This window comes from Phaseolus vulgaris, chromosome 3 (assembly GCF_000499845.2).
Source record: "Phaseolus vulgaris cultivar G19833 chromosome 3, P. vulgaris v2.0, whole genome shotgun sequence".
NCBI classification, from domain to species: domain Eukaryota; kingdom Viridiplantae; phylum Streptophyta; class Magnoliopsida; order Fabales; family Fabaceae; genus Phaseolus; species Phaseolus vulgaris.
In genome coordinates this window covers 24,932,049-24,950,037 of record NC_023757.2, presented here as the reverse complement: position 1 = coordinate 24,950,037, position 17,989 = coordinate 24,932,049, and the positions used below count along the sequence as shown (strand labels likewise).

The following is a 17,989-nucleotide window of genomic DNA, read 5'->3' as shown; positions in this document are numbered from 1 at the left end:
GTAAAGTCATTGATCCCTCAAAACTAGATGAACTTCAAAATGAAATTGTTGTTATCTTGTGTGAATTGGAGATGTTTTTTCCTCCGTCTTTTTTTGACATCATGGTTCATCTAGTGGTGCATCTGGTAAGAGAGGTTAGATTGTGTGGACCAGTGTACTTAAGATGGATGTATCCTGTTGAGTGGTATATGAAAATTTTGAAAGGTTATGTGAAAAACCATTATCGTCCAGAGGCTTCAATGATTGAAAGGTACATAGCTGAAGAAAGTATTAAATTTTGTTCAGAGTACATGACAAAAGCAAATCCAATAGGTGTTCCAGCTAATTCATGGCACCACAGGCGTTCTACAAGTAAATGTTTACGTGGTGTGAATATTGTAAGCAAATCTCGATCAGAAGTCTTGCAAACACATTTGTACATATTGAATAACACAGATGAAGTTGTACCTTACATAGAAGCTCATAAAGCCATTGTGAAGGCAAATAACCCAAGACAAGCAGAGAAATGGGTCTTGATGGAACATAATAGAACTTTCATGCCTTGGTTTAAAGACGAGGTGTTCAAGGATTCAACGACATCAGAGACCTTGACCTGGTTGGCTGCTGGATTGAAGTTTGATGTCATCTCATGTACAGCATACGAAGTGAATAATTGTATATTTTACACGAAGTCCATGGATGAAAAGAGTACAGTTCAAAATTCTGGTGTTACTCTTGAAGCCGAGTCAATGCAGTTTTCGACTTCGAAAGATACAAATCCAGTACTTGGATCAATGGCATACTATGGTTTTATAGAAGAGATATGGGAGATTGACTACACTAAGTTTTCCGTTCCAGTTTTCAAGTGTAAATGGGTTGACAATAAAAGTGGGGTTAAAATTGATGATTCAGGATTCACACTAGTGGACTTTCGAAAGATATGGTATCGAGATGAGCCATTTATAATGGTTCAACAAGCATCTCAAGTTTCTACGTGAAAGATTCTACGTCAGAACATTGGTATGTCGTTTTACACGGCAAAAAACAAGGGGAGACCATAGATGATATTGAAAATGGTGACCCCTGTTCATTCACACCAAGGATAATTAATAAAGATGATGATGTAGTTGATGATGTACATGCAACCCGTAAAGACCACAGTGAAGGAATTTACATATGAACTTTCAACCCCCATGCAACCTGTAAATAAGCATTTTAGATTTAGATTTTTATGTATTATTTTTATAAGATTTTAATTCGATGCAGATTAACTAATGTTTGTTACCTAATTTTTTTTAACAGAGACATGGATGACGATCAGACCTCCCTCAAACCTCGATCCGGACGAGGCAGCAGAGGACCTACTAGATTGAAGCGTCTCGCATTGAGACGTGCTGCTGGTGAGAAGACACGTGTTGGCATTGACGTCAACACTGGAGTGGCTTTTGGTCCTAAGGCAGATGAGTTTATGAGCTATCTTGGAGTTGTTTCTCGTGAGAGGCTCTCCATCCTGATTAATTCATGGGATGAGGTGTCAGAGGTCGACCGTAACATGATCTGGGAGGATGTTCTGGTAAGCTTTACATTTTGATATAATGCTTTTTAATATTCATTGATTAATTTTAATTTGCTGATGTTATTTTGCAGGCAAACTTTGAAATTCCTGATGTGGAACCGCTTCGATCAAAGATTATATCCAATATCGGACTCAAATTTCGTACCTTTAAGTCAAGACTGACTTCGAGATACATTTTTGGCGACCCTAAAGACGAAAATACATGTTTAAAGTACAAACATATTGATGAAGAGACATGGCGTCTTTTTAAAGAAAGCCGTGAAAATGAGGCTTGGAGGGTAAGTGAAGTAACTTTTTTGTTTATATAACATTAATAAGTTTATCTTATTTACTTCAGTTTGTTTATTTCAATTATGACAGGATCGTCGGAAGAAAGCTCAAGAGATAGCTTTGAAGAATCTTACCCCGCACGTTATGTCTCGTTCGGGGTATCGAAAACTTGAGCAAACACTGATGGTGGAAAAGGAGAAATCTAAACAGGGGACGTTGTCTGAGAATGTTGAAATAGGGGTCACTTCTCCTCCATCACCACCTTTTCGCCATGTAAAATGGAAGAGGGCCCGAATTAAAAAGTCGGGTGCACCAAGTTCTGAGCAATCTGGGGTTATCATCGAAAAAATTGTAAGTTATTTTTAGTTTTTTTTTCATTTATTTTAAAGCATTAATTATATCAATGCTTGAAAATATGATTTTTGTGTACTCTTGCAGGATTCTTTGGAGTCCGACGGTAAATTTGTTGCTGAAGGTCGTCACGATATCCTGGTTGAAGCAATTGGACGACCTGAGCACTCTGGTCGTGTTCGTGCAGCTGGACAAGGGGTCGGAATTAAACTATATTTTGGAGTTTCAGAACGACAGTCATCCTCCTCCTCCAAAGAGAACGAAACTCAAATGAAGACTAAGATACGTGAAGAATTAATGGAGGAGATGAGAAAGGAGACTGATTTGATGTGGCTAGAGATGAAAAAGGAGAATGATCGAATGCGACAAGAGTTTCTATCGCAACAAGTTTGTGCTGAGCCGATTGAACCCCCTGTTAGTCCCACTCCCAAGAGCAAAAAGGGGAGTTGTGCGGCTCCTCCAACATCAGGGGATGATATCAATGGGCAGACGGAGGATTGTGAGCTACTGGTAGTGGGCGGCAAACTTCCTCGGGTGGTGGCCCTTGGAAAAGTCTACCAAAACGCCACCACCTTACATAACGTTCCTCTCTCCCCTGATGTGGCGAAGGTAACAGTTGAAAAAGTACGATTTCCTGATGCTCGTGTTCCACTACCTTCAGATGAGGTAACCACTGTGGCCGATGCATTTCAGACATTCGTTGCCTGGCCCAGAGAGCTCATTCGATCTATGCCCAAACCTCATGTAATAATTTCATTTCATTATATTATTTTTTATTTATATTTATATATTACATATAATTTAATACAAATGTTGTTTATCTTGTAGAAACCTTTTCGGCCACCAAGTCCGGAAAAGAAGCGTGAGGTTCCAGTTGACGATGCTCTAGCTTCCTTACGTCTCATTGCTAGTCAGATTGGCAATGAACCTTTTCCAGTTCCGTGGGATGATACATTTTTTCAAATAAACACTGAACTGCCACTGATGATTTACAACACAGATTTATCAGAATTTATATCTGGGAAACAGGAGCTCAATATAAGTATAATTCAGTTTTTTATGATGTAAGTATCTTTACCTATTATTCAATTTACTTTATGTTAAATTATTATTGATTATGCTTTAACTAAAAACTTGTAGGTTTTTGCATAGAGTCTGTATCACTGAGGGGAAGGAAAATATGTATGGATTCTTAGATCCTGCATATACTAATCCCGTTGGACCAAACTCATCTGAGACTCAAGCATACATCACTAACACCCTGGAAAAAGAGGGAAAACAAATTTATTTATGCCCTTATATTAATGAATAAGTTTAATTATATGTCATCAATTATTATTATTTCATGTTTTAAATATTTACTAACTCTTTTCATTGATGATATAGGCATCATTGGCAGTTACTTGTCTTATCAATGGTTGATAAAACTGCTGTGTGGTTTTGTTCCCTACACAAGAAGATTCCCACAAAATTTAAGGATATCATTGATACGTAAGTACATTATAAACTGAACTTTGTATATGTTACTAATTAACCATCTACTAACGAGGTTTTTTGTATTAACCAGTTCATGGCGTGGATATAACATCCTAAAAGGTCGATCAAGGTCAAATAATTTGAACTGGATAAGAATAAAGGTTGTAATTTTTTTTCTTTCTCTATTATCATTGTTTATCAATATACTAACATATTACTTTTTATTGAATTATAGTGTAATAAACAACCAGGAAGCTATGAGTGTGGCTATTACATTATGCAATGGATGATTACCATTATAAGACTAGGTGTTAAAACTGGTTGGAAAGAAGTACTATATATGTTAAAACATTTTTATAATTCTTGAACATATATATATATATATATCTAAAAACTAATTTATGTCAACTTTGCAATGCAGTTATTCACAGAAGAAACACCAATGAATGAGGAAGGCATTTCATATGTTAGAGATTCTTGGTCCACATATTTCATAAATTTTTATAACTCTAGCATAGGTAAACAATAATGGTTTTATGTATATGTAATTTGATTACTTGTAAATGTACATTTTGATGATCTCAATTGATTACTATATTTCTGTATTTGTCTGGCTGGGTTTGATCATTATGCAGGTTATTAATTTATATGGTTTATGCACAATACAAATTGCACTTTAAAAAAAACACTATTTACAAATGCGGTCATTTACCAAAACTGCATTTGTAAATGTGATTTACCTATTTACAAATGCGGTTATTACTAAGACCGCATTCGTAAATCTTAAACCCCTAAACCCTCATCCCTCATTCAGAATAATATACAAATGCGGTTATTTTAAATAACCACATTTGTAAATCAAATTTATAAATGCGGTTCTATGACCGCATTTGTATATCTCCGATTTACGAATGCGTGCTGATCAAATGCGGTTCTATAAACGCATCTGTAAATGTAAAATAACCGCGTTTATTTTACATTTCTGCGCTAGTGATAGAGACGGAAAGATAGATAAAGAAGGATAGATAGATAGAGACGGATTGATAGATAGATAGAGACAGATTGATAGATAGAGATACATAGATAGATAGAGACGGAAAACTAGATAGGGACGGAAAGATAGATAGACAGACACGAATAGATAGATAGATAGAGAGAGAGAGAGAGAGAGAGAGAGATAGGAGAGAGAGATAGAGAGGAGAGAGAAAGAGAAAGAGAGGAGAGAGAAGAGAGAGAAAGAGAAAGAGAGGAGAAAGATGAAAGAGGAGAGAGAGAGGAGACAGAAAGAGAGGAGAGAGAGAGAGGAGAAGAGAGAGGGAAAGAAAGAGAGAGAGAGGAGGTATAAGTGTTAGTCACTCTTTGATAGTGTTTCTTGGAGTGCAAGGCATGCTGAAATAGTGTTTTTCAGCCTTGTTTGTTGAAGTTCTTGAAGGGTTCAAGAACTGTTGTGTATGCTGTAATTGTTTGTATCTGTTTTAGTGGATTCCACCATGGAGTAAGGTGAACTGGACGTAGCTCTTGATGAGTGAACCAGTATAAAATTTCTCTTGTGTTTCTCTTCTCATCCCTGCACTTATTTATGAGTTTTCACATAATCTGTCATGAAAGGAATCTGTTCTTTTGAATCTAAATTTGTTAACTATGGACCTGATTAAATCTGTCATTCCAGCTTGTTAATCAATCTCCTAAACATAAATCAAGCTGTTGTGTGAATCTGTAATATGGCTAAAGTGTGAATTGTTTTCCTTGACTGAACTATGACATTTGTCCATTCCTCTAGATGCTTTGTGTTAAATAAAATTGATTAATCCTGTGATACAATTTGCAACTTTATAAGTTGTAAAAGTTAATCAATTTGTTTCTGCTATTCCTACTGGTTGATCTAAACCCTGTTGATCAAGTCCTGGTTGTGCTAAAGTCATTTGTAAAACAATCTGTTTCATTTAAAATCAATCTGTTCTTTTCACCTGTGTTACACTGTAAATCAGTTTCTTTTGCGAAAATTTGATAAGCTCAATTCACCCTCCCCTCTTGAACTTAGACACTGTTTAACTCTAACAAGAATAAGAGAGGAGAGAGATAGAGAGAGACGAGAGAGAGAGATAGAGATAGGAGAGAGAGAGTGAGAGAAGAGAAGATAGATAGAGACGGATTGATAGATAGAGACGGAAAGCTAGATACAGACGGATTGATAGATAGAGACGTTAAGCTAGATAAAGACGAATTGATAGATAGAGACAGAAAGCTAGATAAAGACGGAAAGATATGTAGAGACGGACAGATAGATAGAGACGAATAGATAGAGATCGAGAGAAAGAGAGAGAGAGAGAGAGGAGACAGAGGAGACACAGAGAAAGAGAGGAGAGAGAAAAAAGAGAGAGATAAGAGAGAGAGGAAAGAGAAAGGGTGAGGAGAGAGAAAGAGAGAGAGGAGAGAGAAAGAGAAAGAGAGGAGAGAGAAACAGGAGAGAGAAAGAGAGAGGAGAGAGAGAAAGGAGAGGAGAGATGGAGAGAAAGAGAGAGAGAGAGAGAGAGAGGAGACAGAGGAAACAGAGAGAAAGAGAGGAGAGTAAAAGACATGAGAGAGAAAGACAGCAGAGAGAAAGAGAGGGAGAGAGAGGAGAGAGAGAGAGTAAGCGCGAGGGGGAGAGAGAAAGAAAAGAGAGAAAAAGAGCAGAGAGAGAAAGAGAGGAGAGAGATAGAGAGTGAAAGAGAGATAGAAGAGAGAGAGAGGAGAGAGAAAGGGTGAGGAGAGGAGAGAGAGGAGAGAGAAAGGTTGAGGAGAGGAGAGGGAGGAGAGAGAAAGGGTGAGGAGAGGAGAGGGAGGAGAGAGAAAGAGATAGAGTCAGATAGATAGATAATATATAGAGAAATATAAAGAGATATATAGAGACAGATAGATAGATAGAGACGGATAGATACAAACGGAAAACTAGATAGGTACGAATTGATAGATAGAGACAGATAGAGAGATAGAGACAAAAGATAGATAGAGACGGATAGATAGATAGAAACAGATAGATAGATAGTGACGGAAAACTAGATAGAGACGGATTGATAGATAGATAGAGACAGACTGATAGATAGAGACAAATAGATAGATAGAGACGGAAAGCTAGATAGAGACGGATTGATAGATAGAGACAGATAGATAATAGAGACGGAAAGATAGATAGAGACGGATAGATAGACAGAGACGGATAGATAGATAGTGACGGAAAATTAGATAGGACGGATTGATAGATAGATAGAGACAGATTGATAAATAGAGACAGATAGATAGAGACGGAAAGCTAGATAGAGACGAAAAACTAGATAGAGACGAAAAGATAGAAAGAGACAGATAGATAGATAGAGACGACTAGACAGAGATAGAGAGAAAAAGAGAGAGAGAGAGGAGATAGAGACAAAGAGAGGATAAAGAAAGAGAGAGATAGGAGAGAGAAATAGAGAGGAGAGAGAAAGAGAGGAGAGAGAAAAGAGAGAGAGAGAGAAGAAAAGGAAACAAAGAGAAAGAGAGGAGAGAGAAAGAGAGTGAGGGAGAGAGGGAGGAGGAGAGAGAGGAGAGAGAGAGGAGAGGAGAAGAGAGAGAGAGAGTATAAGCGAAGAGAGAGAGAAAGAAAGGATAGAGAAAGAACGAAGAGAGAATAAGAGAGGAGAGAGATAGAGAGAGAGGAGAGAGAGAGAAAGACAAATAGGAGACATGAGACAGAGAGAGAGAGGAGAGAGAATAGATAGAGACAGATAGATAGATAGAGACAGATAGATAGAGACGAAAAGCTAGATAGAGACAGATTGATAGATAGAGACGGAAAGCTCGATAGAGACGGAAAGATATGTAGAGACAGATAGATAGATAGAGACGAATAGATAGAGATAGAGAGAAAGAGAGAGATAGAGAGGAGACAGAGAGAAAGAGAGGAGAGAGAAAGAGAGAGATAGAAGAGAGAGATAGAGAGGAGAGAGAAAGGGTGAGGAGAGAGAAAGAGAGGAGAGAGAGGAGAGAGAGAGGAGGAAAGAGGAGAGAGAGAGGGAGGACAGAGAGAGAGGAGAGGAGAGAGGGCGAGAAAGAGAGAAAGAGAGAAAGAGAGAGAGAAGAGACAGAGGAAACAGAGAGGAAGAGAGGAGAGTGAAAGGCATGATAGAGAAAGACAGCAGAGAGAAAGAGAGAGAGAAGAGAGAGAGAGTGGAGAGTTGAAGAGAGAGAAAGAAAGGAGAGAGAAAGAGAGGAGAGAAAAAGAGAGAAGAGAGATGAGAGAGAGAAAGAGAGATAGGAGAGAGAGAGGACAGAGAAAGGGTGAGGAGAGGAGAGAGGGGAGAGAGAAAGGGTGGGAGAGGATAGGGAGGAGAGAGAAAGGTTGAGGAGAGGAGAGGGAGGAGAGAGAAAGAGATAGAGTCACATAGATAGATAGATATATAGAGAAATATAAAGAGATATATATAGAGACAGATAGATAGATAGAGACGGATAGATAAATAGAGACAGTTAGATAGATAGAGACATATAGATAGATAAAGAAAGATAGATACATAGAGACAGATAGATAGAGACGGATAGATAGAGACGGAAAGCTAGATAGAGACGAATTGATAGATAGAGACAGATAGAGACGGAAAGATAGATAGAGACGGATAGATAGATAGAGGCGGATAGATAGATAGTGACGGAAAACTAGATAGAGACGTTTTGATAATTAGAGACAGATAGATAGATAGAGACGGATAGATAGATAGAGACGGAAAACTAGATAGGGATGGAAAGATAGATAGAGACAAATAGATAGATTGAGACGAATAGATAGAGATAGAGAGAAAGAGAGAGAGAGAGGAGAGAGAAATAGAGAGATTGGAGAGAGAAAGAGAGGAGAGAGAGATAGAGAGGAGAGAGAAAGAGAGGAGAGAGAAGAGAGAGAGAGGAGAGAGAAAGAGTAAGAGAAAGAGAAAGGGAGGACAGAGAGAGGAGAGAGGAGAGAGAGAGGAGAGAAAAAGAGAGGAGAGAGAGAGAGGAGAGAAAGAGAGAAAGAGAGGAGACAGAGGAAACACAGAGAAAGAGAGGAGAGTGAAAGACATGAGAAAGAAAGACAGCATAGAGAAAGAGAGAGAGAAGAGAGAGAGAGCGGAGAATTGGAGAGAGAGAATGATATGATTCCAATAGCACAATATGAATGATTCTTGACATTCTTAGGAATCATCTTGAGTTGGAAATGAGATAGGCACTTTAAAATAGAATTAGACAAGATTCTATGTTCAAGAACTCACCAAGACTAATACCAAAACCCAAACTCATATGGAAGTTCCATGTATTGTCAAATTGAACCGAACAAATTGAGTGAAAAGGCAAAGGTACCGAACAAAATTCTTAAGAACAGAATTGAACCGAACAATTAAGCTAGAAAATGAAGAAGAAGCAAAGATGAACGGTAGAAATGAAAGGAATCGAAGCAAAACACAAAAGAACTACAAATGCCGAAATGAAAAATGCAAGAACTCAAACTAAGACATGAACATAAAAAGAGAAGGAAGGAAGGAGAAGAGAAAGCTCATGAAGATGGAGGAATGGTTGGATGATCACGCCACTTAGAGGATGGAGACTCCAAGATGAGTGTGCAAGCCGCCACTTGAGGTAACTAAAGAACTCTCAAGATAAGACTAAGTGAGGAAGGCACAAAGGTCTCCAATTCTCTCTCAAAATTTGAGTATAGTTTCTCTAATTCAAAATTCAAATCTGAAAAATACAAAGGCAGCACCTTAATTTATAGCCTAGAGGTGCTGAAATGCAAAGCTAATTAAATTCAAAATTCCCCCCAAATACATGAAAATGGCGCCAAGCATGAGGAAGGTGTGACCTCCTCTCTCACTTTGGCACCTCCCTATTACTCCTACACCTCTCTACTAAACGCACACCCCCCTAAGACTCCTAAACTAAAGACCTAAAGATGCTTTGACAAAAGAGGTTTCTTATGTTTCCCTCTAAGCACCTTCAAACAAAGAAATTACAAAAGGAGAAAACAAACGTCCATTAGCTCCTAAAGCCTTGAACATGCTCCTTGTAAGCCTTTGAGGTGGGCTTTGAACTCCATGAGCGTCCTCCATTTGAGCCTCAACCTCTTCTTGCTCTTGATGATTGGCCTCCATGTCCACTTGAACTTGATTTCCATCAGAGAAAGAAAGGAGATAGAAAGAGCGGAGTGAGAAAGAGAAGAGAGAAAAAGAGAGGAGAGAGATAGAGAGAGAGAGAAAGAGAGAGAGAGTACAGAAAAAGGGTGAGGAGAGGAGAGAGGGGAGAGAGAAAGGGTGAGGAGTGGAGATGGAGGTTAGAGAAAGGGTGGGAGAGGAGAGGGAGGAGAGAGAAAGAGATAGAGTCAGATAGATAGATAGATATATAGAGAAATATAAAGAGATATATAGAGACAGATAGATAGATAGAGACGGATAGATAAATAGAACAGTTAGATAGACAGAGACATATAGATAGATAAAGAAAGATAGATAGATAGAGACGGAAAGCTAGATAGAGACGGATTGATAGATAGAGTTAGATAGAGACGAAAAGATAGATAGAGACGGATAGATAGATAGAGGCGGATAGATAGATAGAGGCGGATAGATAGATAGTGAGAGTGAGAGAGAGAGAGAGAGAGAGAGAGAGAGAGAGAGAGAGAGGAGACAAAGGAAACACAGAGAAAGAGAGGAGAAAGAAAGGAGAGAGAAAGAGCGGAGTGAGAAAGAGAGGAGAGAAAAAGAGAGGAGAGAGAGAGAGGACAGAGAATGGGTAAGGAGAGGAGAGAGGGGAGAGAGAAAGGGTGAGGAGAGGAGAGGGAGGAGAGAGAAAGAGATAGAGTCAGATAGATAGATAGATATATAGAGAAATATAAAGAGATATATAGAGACAGATAGATAGGTAGAGACGGGCAAAAGTACTGATGGTGCCACCAGTAGTGTTGGTGGCAACCTTACTGATGGTGTCACCAGTCCTATTGGTGGCAACTGTACTGATGGTGCCACCAGTACTGTTGGATGCAACAGTACAAATGGTACCACCAGTACTGTTGGTGGCGACAGTACTGATGGTACCACTAGTATTGTTGGTGGCGACAGTACTGATGGTCCCACCAGTACTGTTGGTGGCAACAGTACTGATGGTTCCACCAGTATTGTTGGTGGCCACAGTACTGATGGTGCCACCAGTACTGTTGGTGGCAACAGTACTGATATTGCCACCAGTATTGTTGGTGGCAACAGTATTGATGGTACCACTAGTGTTGTTGGTGGCAACCGTAGTGATGGTACCACGAGTACTGTTGTTGGCAACTGTAGTGATGGTGCCACCAGTACTGTTGGTGGCAACAGTACTGATGGTACCACCAGTGTTGTTGGTGGCAACTGTAGCAATGGTACCACCAGTACTGTTGTTGGCAACAGTACTGATGGTGCCACCAGTACTGATGGTGCCACCTGTACTGTTTGTGGCAACAGTACTGATGGTGCCACCTGTACTGTTGGTGGCAACAGTACTGATGGTGCCACCTGTACTGTTGGTGGCAACAATACTGATGGTGCCACTAGTACTGTTGTTGGCAATAGTATTGATGGTGCCACTAGGACTGTTGGTGGCAACAGTACTGATGGTACAACCAGTGTTGTTCGTGGTAACCATAGTGATGGTACCACCAGGACTGTTGGTGGCAACAATACTGTTGGTGGCTACAGTACTGATGTGCCACCAGTACTGTTGGTGGCAACAATATTGATGGTGCGTACAGTACTGTTGGTGGAAACAATACTGATGGTGGCAACAGTACTGATGGTACCACCAGTACTGTTGGTGGAAACACTACTGATGGTACCACTAATGGTGTTGGTGGCAACAGTACTCCTGGTGCCACCAGTACTGTTGGTGGCAACAGTACTGATTGTGCCATCAGTACTGTTGGTGGCAACAATACTGATGGTGCCAACAGTACTGTTGGTTGTGTTGAACCAAGTGGTGTTCAATGTTTTGAAGAATCCAAACCCTTTGAAGGATGTTGAAGCCTCTGGTCTGCTTGCTGTTGCTGTGCTGGTTTAAGCTTTGTTCTGGGGTAGTTTAATGTTGTAATCCACCCTTATATTAAATCTCAAGCAATTAGCATCTCATTCTTTATCAAAGTAAAATGCTTTTCAAACTAAGTTGAAAGAACCGATTGTTTTGTCGAAACAACCGATTGTTTACACTTAGGTTTTTTGAGAAAGTTTGAAAACTGTTTTTGAATGGTTAAAACTGTTAAGTAACAAAACAACCGATTGATTCGAGGAAACAACCGATTGTTTGTTTTGTAACCATAACAGAAAAATTGTTTTCTTTGACTGAGCTTTAAATGCTTTAACTGAATACGCTCCAGTCATTAAATGCTTTGACCAATCTATTTTAAATGCAATTAAGAGTTTGTTAAGATTTGATAACAAACTATATCTTTGTATAAATTCAGAAAAACTGTTTTTAAAGGATTAAGAATCTTGAAACAAAGTTTTTTTTACTAAGAGTTTTTCAAAGAGTTCTGAGATTGCTTAAGAGTTTAGAGATTGATCAAGGTGCTGGAATAGAATTCTACTTGTATTGATTTCAGATATTCATCTGTAACAAGTGTAATTTTTGTAAACTGCTGAACAATTCGTTTGTGTGTTTTGCTGAGATTGGCTGTGTGTTCTTGAGGTGTTCAAGATCAGCAATCTTAGTGTTTTCCAAGGAGAGTGTGTTTCTTGAGGTTTTCAAGGTCATTCTCTTGGTTGTGGTGTAAGTGATCAAGTGGTGATTGCTTAGTGGTTATCCTCAGGGTTTCTGAGAAGACTGGATGTAACTCTTATTTGGAGTGAACCAGTATAAACAACTGTGTACAATTTCTCTATCCCTATCTCTTTAAATTCAGTTTTGATATTTTGAAACTGGTATAAACAACCGATTGTTTCGCTAAAATAACCGATTGTTTTTCCAGCTTTGTGCTTTTGCTGTTTTGATTTGAAAAACTGAATCCTTAATCAAGGTTCTTTTGAAGAATTTTCATTCTAAGCTTAAAAGTTTACTAAAATCTTTATTAAACAATTCACCCCCCCTCTCGTTTAGGGCCATATATTCTAACAAGTTGCAACAGCACTGATGGTCCCACCAGTACTGTTGCTGGCAACAGCACTGATGGTCCCACCAGTACTGTAGGTGGCAACAATACTGTTGGTCCCACCAGTGTTGTTGGTGGCAACAGTATTGATGGTTCCACCAGAGTTGTTACTGGCAACAGTACTGATTGTCCCACCAGTGTTGTTGGTGGCAACACTACTGATGGTACCACCGGTATTGTTGGTGGCAACAACACTGATTGTCCCACCGGTACTGTTGGTGGCAACAGTACTGATGGTGCCACCAGTACTGTTGATGGTCCCACCAGTACTGTTGGTGGCAACAGTACTGATGGTGACACCAGTACTCTTGGTGGCAACAGTACTAATGGTCCCACCAGTACTGTTGGTGGCAACAGTACTGATGGTCCCACCAGTACTTTGGTCGCAACAGTACTGATGGTACCACCAGTACTGTTGGTCGCAACAGTACTGATGGTGCCAACAGTACTGATGGTGCCACCAGTACTGTTGGTGCCACCAGTACTGTTGGTGCCACCAGTACTGTTGGTGGCAACAGTACTGATGGTGCCACCAGTATTGTTGGTGGCAAGGGTACTGATGTTCCCACCTGTAATGTTGGTTGTCACAGTACTGATGGACCCACCGGTACTTTTTGGTGGCAACGGTAATGATGGTACCAGCAGTAGTATTGGTCGGGATAGTACTGATGGTGACAACAGTACTGTTGGTTGCAACAGTACTGTTGGTTGCAACAGTACTGATGGTCCCACCAGTCCTGTTGGTGGTAACAGTACTGATGGTCCCAGCAGTAGTGTTGGTGGCAACAGAACTGATGGTACCACCAGTACAGTTGGTGGGAACAGTACTGATGGTGCCACTAATACTGTTGGTGGCAACCGTACTGATGGTACCACTAGTACTTTTGGTGGCAACAGTACTAATGGTGCCATTGGTACTGTTGGTGGCAACAGTACTTATGGTGCCACCAGTACTGTTGGTGGCGACAGTACTGATGGTACCACAATTGATGTTGGTGGCAACAGTACTAATGGTACCACCAGTACTGTTGGTGGCGACAGTACTGATGGTCCCACCAGTACTGTTGGTGGCCACACTACTGATGGTGCACCAGTACTGTTGGTGGCAACAGTATTGATCCTGTCGGTTGAGCTAGCGCAAGAGCGTTGCCTCGTCACGATCTTCCTCACCAGCTTGACGCCACGGGCCCTGCAAGTCCACACCACAGATAGCCTCTCTGAGAACCTGAAACACAAGGTGGCGCCTCTGCGGTCGGTGGCGCTCCGACGCTCAAGTCAGTAACAAGAACACCCAAAAACTGAGAGAAAAATATATTCTGTAGAACCGTATTAAAGTGCACACAACTCTAGCAATGAGCCGTAATGAAAAAACGTACCTCTGCAAATTTTATTAAGTTTACCTTTATAGTTAGGTTTTTTCTCTCTCCAGGCAGTTACACTTTGGACGCGTGGCTCGCACCCAACCCTGCACGGTCACCATCTGGGCTGGGGTAGCAGGTAGTACCCAGCCCTACACGTGTCATCATCTGAGCTAGGATAACTCGAGCGTCACTTCTATACTGTATCCAACCTTACACGTGTCATCATCTGGGTTGGGATAACAGGTAGCATCCAACCCTACGCGTGTCGTCATCTGGGCTGGGGTAACTTGAGCGTTATTTCTGTGTGGTAACTATTCGCGCGGCTAAGTCTCCTATTCAAAGAGTAATCTAGCACGTAACACACTCTGGGATATCGCTTGTCGCAAGTGGCTCCTTCCTTATTGCTACGCCACACATGTTCTAGCTGAGGAAACCTTGCCACCAGCGAATGTCCACTCCGGGAATCCTGCCGCTGATGGGCAAGCTGTTCCCTTCAACCCACTCGACCTTCACGCCCCATGCTGTCGTAACAATCGTCTTACTGAACTTGCGCGCCTGAGCGTACTCTTCTGAGCCTCCAGCAGCTTTAACTGAGTTTACTGGGAGATCCGACGATGTGCTCCTCGCGGCGACCTCAGACCACCTGATCTCCCATTATCTAACACGTCGATGACACACAAACCCGGCGACAACCGACCATGTTCACTATAGAACTCCAGTTCCATGAATCGCAGACTATGCTCATTCCTGAACCATTCGTCTCTCACTTGTCCACGTGTTCTGCTGAGCATCCCCCACACGGTCACGTGCCAGACACGTCATCACAACCGATGACCTGGTCGGTACACAAGCCCCCCAGTCTTGAGCTGTGACTTGTTCAGCGAAAAGGCTATAGGGTTAAATTTCCGGCGACCTACGTGGCCTCGCGCGTTGGCGCTCATTCTGTTCATCGATTTGACACTTCACCAACCCCCTTCGATCGCTCGACACGTGGTGATGAGAATCAAATAAAGGAGGCTTTTATTAATGAAGGGAGAGGTCATTCACCTACACATTTGAAGTTCTTCCTTCTAGTCTTTTCAAAATTAAAAGAAGACATAAAATAAAGAGAGGATCAAGCCTAAAGCTAAAGAAGTCTACAAGCCTTCAAAGAATGGGCTTCAAATAAATATCTCTCTTTATAGTTTCTTTTATAAAATGTAGAATGTTTAAATATATAGTTTTTAGGAAGGTGCTTAGAGGGAAACCTTAGATACCTCTTTTGTAAAAGCATCTTTAGGCATTAGTTTAGAATTTTCTAGAAGGTGACTCTTCATGCTTAACTTTAGGTGCTAGAAGTGAGTAGCATGCAAGGGACTTTTGGTTAGCTTGTTTTGTAAGCTTCATGACCAGCCCTTGCTCTTATAAAAGGAGGGCTTAGGTCCTTCATAATGCAGATTTGGAATTTGTAGTAAAGAAACTCTCCCAATTTGGTGATTGAGTGAGTGAGATTTGATTTCTCCTCTTCCTAGTCTCATCTTGAGAGCCTTGGTTCCCTCAAGTGGCGGCAATTCACACTTATCTTGGAGCAATCACACTTCAAGTGGCGTGTTCATCAATCAAGTTCTTCATCCACATAAGTTTCCTCTCTTCTCCATTTAGTTCTTCCATTTCCATGCCCATATGAACTCTAAAACAAGTGTAGTTTCTTTTATTCGGTTCATCTTCCTTTTCTTGCACTTTTGTTCGGTTCTTTTCAATTTCTTACTGTTTTAATTCAGTTCAGTAGCTCCTTTTCATGTTTTTTTCGGTTCAATTGCTTTCTTTAGAGTTTCAATCGGTTCATTTACTTTTCCTCTCATTTTAACCGGTTCAATTTGACAATAATTGGAACTTCCATATGAGTTTGTGTTTTGGCACTAGTTTTGGTGAGTTCTTGTTCATAGAACCTTGATCCAATTCTATGATAAAGTGCCTATCTCATAACCAACTCAAGATGATTCCTAAGAATGTCAAGAATCATTCTAATTGTGCTAGTGGAATCACATCACGTGGACCTATCAATGATCATAATTCCGTGTCGCTTGCGCTTCTCGCAACGTTCGAGATTCTTCAAAACCTTTAAACACTTCGTGCCACTTCACTGTTTCATTATCTTCTTCCTTACTCCAAAACTCTCGAAACTCCTCAGCGAGCGCTTCGACTCCCTCAATCTCCATCTTGCTAAACACTTTTCTGATCATCAAAAGGTAACTTTTTTATCATTCCCACTGATATTTGTTGCATTTTAATCGGTTTGCATCATCCATTAACTGTCTGGAGCATACGTTGTGGGATGTTTTCTCTGCTTTGCATTTTCTTTTCTGCGTTTAGGGTTTCTAAACCTTTTCTCTGCGAGCCCCCTTTGTTCTTCTATCTCCTTCTCTTCTGTTGAGTCTCTCTGCTTACGAACTCTCATCTCTTCCCCTTTTTGTCTTCTTGCAGCTTCTCCGATGGCTCGCTCCAAAATTACACCAAACCCTCCTCTATCTCCTCGCAACCCTCCGGCGAACACCCGTAGGGCAAACCCTTCCTCCTCCCGCGACCCCCCAAGGGATCCTAACGTCCCTTCGAGCCAGGTCGTGAGACCCGCGCCTTCTCGACCCGACCAAACGGAGCCAAAACCACCTCACACCGGCGCAACTGTGAGGCCCCTTCCCAACTACAAGCAACTATATCCTTGGGCCTCTTCAGCCCTACTGGGTGAGACTTCATCCATCAACTCCGGCCGCGATATCCTCCGCCTTAAGAAAGGTGACCCAACTCACCTTTCTTTCAGCAAGCAACACGATGACAAGGTTTCTGTGCATCCTTGTCCTCCTGGAGAGCCTATTTGCACCGATAACCAAGGGAGCGACGGCTTCCCCTTCTGCTTCATCTATGCCACAATGTTCAAGAAAGTCAAGCTTTGATTCCCCTTCACCCGCTTCGAGAGGGAGCTCCTGACCGAGCTTGACATAGTCCCCGCCCAGCTTCATCCCAACAGCTGGGCGTTCGTCCAGGCCTACCAAATCATTTGTGCATATTTGGGACATCCGGCTTCAGTGGACGTGTTCCTCTACCTGTTCGAGGCCAAGAACCCGGGCGACCGTCTATGGGTTTGCCTCAACGGGGTCGCTGGGAGGTCCATCCTTTCCATCTTCCAGCAATCTTATAAGGACTGGAAGGGGAAATTTGTGCGCGTTCGCTGCAACGACCGAGACCCCTCCCTCCTCGACGGGTTTCCCTTGTATTGGGTAAACAAGGGAAAGAAGGAGTCGAGCTTCAGGAAGGCCAGGGAGCCAGAAAAAATGGGGGAGCTCGACAAAGACTTGTGCAACTTCTGGAAAGGAGTTGCCTCTTCCAACGTCACTCTGCCTACTTCCTCCATCATCAGCTACGACTTTCTAGAAGGCCAACTGGATGTTCACATAGGTTTGTCCTTAAGTCTTTGAGTTCCCCTAGTTCAAACTTGCATCACCCTGTCCTTACTTTGATGTTGCTGTTCTGATTTGCGTATGGTTTTAACATTTTCCACGCATTGTCTTGCACTGCTTATCTTTCTGTGCATTATTAACTGTCGAATCTTTGTGTTGGTTGGTAACTGTTGGCCCCTTCATGCAGATATGATGCTGGGGAAGGATAGGATGGCCGAGCTACGCTCCATAGCCAAGCTCCAAAACCTTGCTGCGGGCTCCCAAACTGTCCCGAACTCTGTCGCGGAGATCGCCGCTGCCCAAGGCCAGTCTCCGCCAGTTGGCCCGTCCAACGCTGCTGCTCTCCCCGCCCCTGAGCAGAAAAAACTACCACCCAAAAGGGCTAAGAGGA

At 41.5% G+C, this 17,989-nt stretch overlaps 1 protein-coding gene across 1 annotated transcript; it reads left to right on the top strand.

Annotated features, from left to right (window-relative positions):
- The first annotated feature begins 2,008 nt into the window (after nt 1-2,008).
- Nucleotides 2,009-17,094, top strand: LOC137839416 (uncharacterized). Its single transcript, XM_068648533.1, has 6 exons — nt 2,009-2,098; nt 2,264-2,317; nt 3,005-3,117; nt 10,624-11,690; nt 12,752-13,888; nt 16,628-17,094. Exons 1-6 carry the CDS (start codon nt 2,009-2,011, stop codon nt 17,092-17,094), a joined length of 2,928 nt encoding a protein of 975 aa, XP_068504634.1.
- The last annotated feature ends 895 nt before the right edge of the window (nt 17,095-17,989 follow it).